The sequence below is a fragment of the Sardina pilchardus genome, chromosome 22 (genome assembly GCF_963854185.1).
Source record: "Sardina pilchardus chromosome 22, fSarPil1.1, whole genome shotgun sequence".
Classification (NCBI taxonomy): Eukaryota; Metazoa; Chordata; class Actinopteri; order Clupeiformes; family Clupeidae; genus Sardina; species Sardina pilchardus.
In genome coordinates, this window is record NC_085015.1 from 23,262,117 (window position 1) to 23,269,616 (window position 7,500).

General features: G+C 51.6%; 1 protein-coding gene across 3 annotated transcripts in view; it reads left to right on the forward strand.

The window, feature by feature from the left end:
• LOC134070491 (thyroid hormone receptor alpha) overlaps nt 1-7,500 on the forward strand; it is a 131,394-nt gene that overhangs the window by 108,873 nt on the left and 15,021 nt on the right. The window contains exons 1-2 of one of the 3 annotated variants that reach the window (XM_062526875.1): nt 1,301-1,332; nt 5,073-5,134. In XM_062526875.1, the coding sequence (XP_062382859.1) occupies nt 1,301-1,332; nt 5,073-5,134 (94 nt within the window). Of the gene's footprint in view, nt 1-1,300; nt 1,333-5,072; nt 5,162-7,500 lie in introns of those variants that run through there. The other 2 variants (XM_062526873.1, XM_062526874.1) reach the window with 2 other exon arrangements.

The following is a 7,500-nucleotide window of genomic DNA, read 5'->3' on the forward strand; positions in this document are numbered from 1 at the left end:
CAATAGTTAGCGGAAGTAGATAAAGGAGTAGCAGTTCTAGCACACATTCTCTCGCCCAGCGTCTCTGGTCGTAGTACAAATTCATACATTTACGTTGGGTTAAGTGCTTACACCTACGTGCTGCTAAGCCATCTGACTGGTGCCAAGAGAGAGGATTAGGGCTTATCAAGTGTCTGTGGTGATGTTGCTCTCACCGCCCCCCTCTGGAAACGAGAGCAACACCTACAGCACAAGCACTGAGAATCAGATGTCCTCAGCACGGGGCACTCAATAGGAGACCGTGTTACTCATTAGCATAAGCTATACATCCAACACAATTATAATAACAGTACATTTACTGTGTAAATGATTTATGTGTCGATAATAACTAAGGAACGTTAAATGCAATGCACATAGGACCGCTATTTCTGTGACAAAACAAAAAAGTTGCTGTGTGTGCTGTAGTTTTGCTATAGGGAACGTTTCCCCTGCGCTGCCCTTGTAAGCGAGCTTTAATTATCCAAACCAGCTCCTTTTACAAGTGCTGAGTGTATAGTCTGAGTTTTATTTTTAGATGTTTCGAGTTAAAAATATCCCTGTGTGTGTGTGTGTGTGTGTGTGTGTGTGTGTGTGTGTGTGTGTGTGTGTGTGTGTGTGTGTGTGTGTGTGTGTGTGTGTGTGTGTGTGTGTGTTTGTGTGGACGTTACAGACTCAGTGAAACAGTCCACTACAGTCATCTCTCTCTCCTGCTACCAGCTTTTAAAAACATAGACTCCCACGTGTGGGCACGCACAAACACACAGACACACATACACACACACACACACACACACAAAAAGCCTACAGAGGTACACACACACACACACACACACACACACACACACACACACACACAACACAAATGGACAGGGGTCTGTCTGCCAACCAATCAAAGCAGCGAGGCAGGATTAAGAGAGGGACACAGAGTGACAGAGAGAGAGGTAGAGAGAGATAGAAACCAACAGGAAAGGGATTCTTAGAAAATCAACCAGTGAGAAAAGACGGGAGTAGTCAAAAGGGGATTTGGGCAGAGCGGGCACGAGAGAGAGAGGGAAAGAGAGGAAGAGAGAGGAAGAGAGAGAGAGAAACAGACACAGTGGGTGACAGAGGGGAGGGCAGGAGAGTACAAGAGAGAGAGAAACAGAGAGAGAGAGAGAGAGAGAGTGAGAGCTCTTATGCAAGAGGGAGCAGGCTCTGCTAAACCCAGTTAGTGTGTTTACTGCGCACTCGGTAGATGCACGAGTGACTGAGTCAGGCTTCGGAGTAGCGGCTACGTTTGACCATGCACATCCTGCATTCCCAATGCATCATCAGGTCAGCAAAAATACCTCTCTTTTCTCTCTTCCCTCTTCCTCTGTCTGTTCCATTCCAGTGCTTTAGACCAAGCTCTTCTGACAGGCTTCTGTTCGTTTTCGGGTTTTTGTCTCCCAACCCTCTCCCACCCTCCCCACCTCCACCACCCGTTGTCTCTATCGTCTCTCTCTCTTGACTCGCTAAAAACGGGGACTTTTAGAAGCTGCTAAAAACCTCAGATGTTGCTATTTTTCGGGGGCTTCGGAAACAACGGCGGATTGTCAGCGCGGGGTCTTTGATGTTGAGCTATTCATATTGGGATTGTAGAGGGGGAAAAAAACACGCACTCTGCATCCTTCGCCTTTGATCACACTATCGCATTGGTGTCAAATCCCTATCAATTATGCATGTGTATGGAGTTTTGGCAAGTGGTATTGTTTTTGGTGTTTACGCGTGAATGGTCGCATTATTTCCACGTGAGAGGAAGATCCGACAAGATGACCCACCCTTCCCCAATCCCACCCACCCACCCTCCCTTCCCCCCCCCCCTCCCCCCCCCCACACGTCTAGTCTTAACTTGTTTTGAATTTGCAAACAAAATGTCCGCACTGGTCCCGAGCACCAGTCGCTCCCCCAACGCTCGACAAAACTGCGCCTGGCCGCTCTGACTCGGCTTGTCTGTCACCGCGCGAGAGCTACTCTACCCCAGCCTAATGGCAAAGTCGTGTAGCCCTTCCATTTGGTCCAGTAATAATTGATGTTTTTCCAGGAAACGCGGCCGCTTCTGCTCAATGCCTCTGAGAGTCCCCCCCCCCCCCCTCCCCATGCATTTATTTATTTTTATTTTATATATAGGCTGTGTGTGTGTGTGTGTGTGTGTGTGTGTAGTGTGTGTTGTCTGGTGGTGGTGGTGGTGGTGGTGGTGGTGGTGGTGGTGGTGGGTATGTTCTTTTTGTTAGTTTGCCGTCAGGGTAGTCTTTTGCAGGGGCATCTTTTTATAGCGCCGGTCATGGGTGAGCAGCAGCGTGTGGACCAGCGTGTGCCCCGAGGTCGGCTAGCCCGGCAGCAGCGTCGCGCAGCAGCAGCAGACACAGGAAGAGGATGAGGAGGAGGAGGAAGAGGAAGAGAAGCCACCAGCTAGCCGGCCTCTAATCTCTTAATCTGACTAGCTTTGGCCGTGATGCAAACCCTCTCTCTCATTAGTTTCGGGGGGGGGGGGGGGGGGGAGGGGGGCTCAGCGTTGATTACCTGAACCCAGGGTGAAAGTCGACGGCCGTCTGCCACGCTGCCTGTCCAAAAAAAAAAAAAAAAAAGCGAGGGGGCGATAGATAGAGCGAGGAAAAGTGTGGCGAAGTCATTCCGCGCTCTCTTTGGGCGTCCTTGGACAGACTCTGGCAGTCCCTAGGAGGCAGCATGTGGATGATTTGAGCGATTTGGGATTTGAGCACGTGCTTTTGTGTGTGTGTGTGTGTGTGTGTGTGTGTGTGTGTGCGGGCGGGCGGGCGGGCGCATGCGTGCACATCTGCTTCTCTTGGGGCCGTGCCTGGTGCTGGCCTGGGCATCCGCGGCTGTCAGCTTGATGATTGGCAGCTTCATCATTCAGGCCCTGAGCATCATGGGAACCGGTGCAAAGACGGGGGGGCCTGATGATGTGAGTGACATGTACCTCTGGCTGGCCACACACACACACACAGACACACACACACACACACACACGCACGCAGACGGAGGAGGGTGACGCAAATCTGGGGCGTTGTCTTAGCACGAGGCTCTGCCCTCTATGTTGCAGCGAAAGGTCTCAGCAGTCCTCGCTAATTTAGGGAGCGCTTACAGATTCTCTGTGATGCAGTCTCTCAGAAGGGGGGGGGGGGGGAGCTCTCAGCCAAACGCCGCACATCCGTCGTCCTCATGCATCTGATAAGCGGACGAACGTCCCGAATTAGTTGCCGTCAGAAAGTGAGAGGCTCCCGGAAAAAGAAAAAAAAGCCCTTTGGTTCTGGTCTGCAACAACAAGCCTCTGCTGTTCTCCTCCCTCTTGTAAACAAAAGTAACTTTATTCCTCTGTGAGCTCTGTTCTGTTCTGTTTTTTTTTCTTTCTCTTTTTTCTCTCTCTCTCTCTCTGATCTCTTTCCTCTCCTCCCTTCTTATTTGGCCTGGCACAAATCACATGAATCTGATTTGGAGATCATCGCAAGCCTTTATCAAATCCTCTCTGTGACTCAATAAGGCCAATTGAAGCTCGATTTGTTAGTCTGCTTGGGGGGTGGGCGTGTGGGGGTGGTGGAGGGGGGGGGGTGGAGTGGGCTGGGCTGGGATGCCCGAGCGAAAACAAAGACTCCCAGAAGTTTTTATTGGTCTCAAGGATGCGCCTCCACACTGCCTGCGGCTCCCCCTGCAGGCCGCAGTCTTCCGACCTCGCTGCCTCCTCTTTAAACTTTATTGCTCCTGTCATTTGCAAGACCATAAAAGTTAACTGTAAAATGTTTTTCCTTTTTTTTTTGGTTTAGACCCATGTTCCTGTTCATCATCGGAGCCATCTCTTCGGGCTCTGTGGGCAATAAAGACTATCTATCTGTCTGTAGTTCTCTTTGTATGTCTGTGTCTTTGGAGTGTGTAAGTACTGGTAGCATGAGGCCTTTTTTAGGGGTGACTAAGGAGACAGCTGACTAAGGAGAGCTAGCGCTAGAGGCGTGACTCGCGTGAAGCTCTTAGTCTGAACAGTAAGCTGTGGGAAGTTAGCGTCGGGGGAGGCAGAATATCGTAGTAGGCTAGCATGAGGCTTTTTTTTGGGGGGGGGGGTGAAATAACAGTCCACCACTGAGGGGACTCGGCGCTAGCGGTAGCGGAGAATAGACTAGCATGAGGCTTTCTGGGGTGAACAGTAGGCGGAGGGGAGTTAGTTAGCGTTAGCGGCGGAGCAGAGAGGAGGCGTTATTAGGGCAGGCTGGGTTACATAAGAAGCCATGGTTCCCAGAGGAGCTGTCTGCTGGCAGAGAGGCCTTTTCAGAGGCTGGCAGAGAGGAGAGAGAGAGGGAGCGGGCGGGCGGGCGAGCAAGAGCCCCGACTGTGCTGAAGTGTTGGAAATAGAGGAGCCTCACTCTCTTTCTTTCTCTCTCTTTCTTTCTTTTCCTTTTCTTTCTTTTTTTGTCCTTCCTCTGTTTTTTTACAATCTGACTGACTCTTCTGGTCTCTTTTACTTTATGTCTCAGTTTATCTCTTTCTCATTCGCTTCTTTCTCTCGTTCGCTCTCCTTTCTTCTCCTATTCTCTCCTGGTTTCTCTGTTTCTCGCTCACACACACTCACACACACTCTCTCTCACACACACACACACACACACACACACACAACCCCTTCCCCAGCCTTCTTCTCTCTCCCTCTTTCCCTCTCCCTGTTCCTCTCCGACTCTTGTTTGCTTGTTTCCTCTGCCTTTTCAAATGGAAGTGACAGGGTTGTCATGTCGGCGGGGCTCTCGCTAAGTGCCGAGGCAGGGCGAAGGCAGCGGCGGCGGCGGTGCAGCGAGCGCAGAGCCCTCAGCTCCGCGCCCGTCGCTCAGCCCACAGAGACGGCAGTCGCCCCGGCCCCCGTGCATACAAAGGCTCCCGCGAGCCTGCTTAGAACCATACACTAACGTCAACTCTCATCTCCCTCTCTCTCTCTCTCTCTCTCTCTCTCTCTCTCTCTCTCTCTCTCTCTCTCTCTCTCTCTCTCTCTCTCGCTCTCTCTCTCCCTCTGTCTCATCTCTTGCTGTCTCCTTACGCAGGTGGCTCGATGGCCCGAAAAGGAAGAGAAAGAATAGTCAATGTTCGATGAAGAGCATGTCTGGTAAGACACCTCCAATGCTGGTTCCCGGTATGTTGGTTTGTACATGTGTGTATTTGTGTGTGTGTGTGTGTTTCTGTGTTTCTGTGTGTTTGTGTAGGTGTAGTCCATGTATAAGTATAAGCATGTGTGAGTGGATTAGATGCAAATGAAAGCTAGCCCCTGTGACAGCGCTACGCTAGGCTCTGCACCGCAGCGCTCCTGCTAAGCTCTGATAGCACACTCAGGTGATTCCCATGGCACTCGCCCCAGCCCTGCCTGGGAAGACTCACCCTGCTGGAGTGATTGGCCCACCCCCTATCTGCAGCGTCAGGTTACCCCATCATGCCTCACCCACCCCCCTCCCTCCCTCACTCCCTGTCTTCTCTCGCTCTCTCTCTCTCCTTTTTTTTTTCTCTCTCTCTCTCTCCTTCTTTCTCTCTCTCTCTCCCTCCTTTCTCTTTCTTTCTCTCTCTCTCTCTCTCTCCGTCTTCTCTCCAGGGTCTGTTGTCTGTCTTTACCAGACCTGAAAGTGTGAGGGTTTGCCTCGTCAGGTTTCCATCCAGAATATTTCTGTCCACGGAGAGAAAGAGTCAAGAGAGCGAATGAACAAAGAGAGAGAGAGAGGGAGGGAAAGAGAGAGAGAGAGAGAGAGAATGAGGAAAGATGTCATCTGTGCCGCTATGCCCATTAGCCACAGCAGATAGATATACCTCCGGGCTTGTTTTTGTATTTTCCTGTGTCGGTTATGAATGAAGATATGAATGGCATCCAAGAGACAGCGCTCGCCCTCTCCGAAGCCAAAGAAAATAGCTGTGATTTACATGTTTGTGCAGAGCAGCTGGGAGATCTATTAAGAAGTTCCCGAGCTGGAGGTGTCAGACGGAGTCTGTCAGATTGTGTGCACGTGTACATCTACGTGCGTGTGTGTGTGTGTGTGTTTGTTTTTTTGTGTGAGGGTGGGGGGGGTATTATTCCATGACTGCTGTCTCTCTCGTAGACACAGCAGCTCTCCTCAGCTGCAGAGATGATGTCATAATGCGCCCGCACCAGAACCCCTCTGTGATTGGGTCACACCGGAGCGCACCGGCGGTTGTCATTGGCCGGGGCCCCGGCAGCCAGGAGTGATGCGAGCGGACAGTCATGGCCAACGGTCCATTAGGGATGGGGAGCTGAAAGCCGTCTCGGGTTAAGCCCGAATTCGAACACACTTTCAGGGCAGAGGGGACACTCCCTGTGGGGTTAGAGGACGTGCCGCTGATGCTCTGACCAGAGTGGGGGTGGACGAGAGCGCAGGCCCTTCCGCCACACAGCCACATTACCAAGATAACAAACGGACAGATTTATTTGTAAATAAATGCAGGAAAAAGGGATTTTGTAAATGGATTGATGGAATAGTTGGTTAGGGAGATTGGTCGAATGTTAGGCTTCCATTATATACTTTGGGGAAAAAACTGTAACTAAGTGCTGCCAGTGAAACATTTGCATTTCCCTGTCACTGGACGGATATATATTTGGTATTGTGTAGACAAATAGAGAGACGGTTGTAAAAAAGGTAGCTGATTAGTCGAGATAAACAGAGCCAAACAGAGCGAGAGAGAGAGAGAGAGAGAGAGAGAGAGAGAGAGAGAGAGAGAGAGAGTGTGTGTGTGTGTGCCAGTGCTGGAGAGGGACCAGGGCCATGCTAGAGTCTGGCTCAGCGTGCTCTGCAGCTCTATTGATTTTATGTTGGGGTGTGTGTGTGTGTGTGTGTAGTGGTGGGTGCTCCAGTGCCAATCGGAGAGGCCCTGGCAGTGCGCCCACTCAGGCCCTGATGCTGCCACCGGTGCCAGGGCTCCCTCTCGCATTTCAGCCTGGAGATCCCAGTTTGCTCCCTCCCTCCTCTCTTTCTCTCCCTCTCTACCTCTCTCCTCTCTTTCTCTCCCTCCTCTCTCTCTCTCTCTTCCCCACCACACCCGCCCAGCACGGAGCCCGTGTAGAACAGGCCGCAGTCAACAGGCTGGGAGAGACAGAGAGAGGGAGAGAAATAGAGAGAGAGAGAGAGAGAGCAGCCCAGCCAAGCCCCAAGCCCACTGCTCCAGCCCTCTGTCAGACTCGTTTAAGCACTCTCATCCCTCTTTCTTTCTCTCCCTCTCCCTCTCCCTCTCCCTCTCCCCCTCCAACCCCCCACCCCCCGCTCCCTACGCCAGGCTGCACAAAGGAAAACAACCATTTGGAATAGGCCGCAGCAGCCCAAAACTGCCAGTGTGTGCCATGCGCATGTGTGTGTGTGTGTGTGTGTGCGCGCACGTGCATATGTGTGTGTGTTTGTGTGTGTGCCTGCACGTGCGTGTATGTATGAGTGGGAGAGTTTAGGGAACTTTGGCAATGTAGCGTTACTCCAGGCCTCT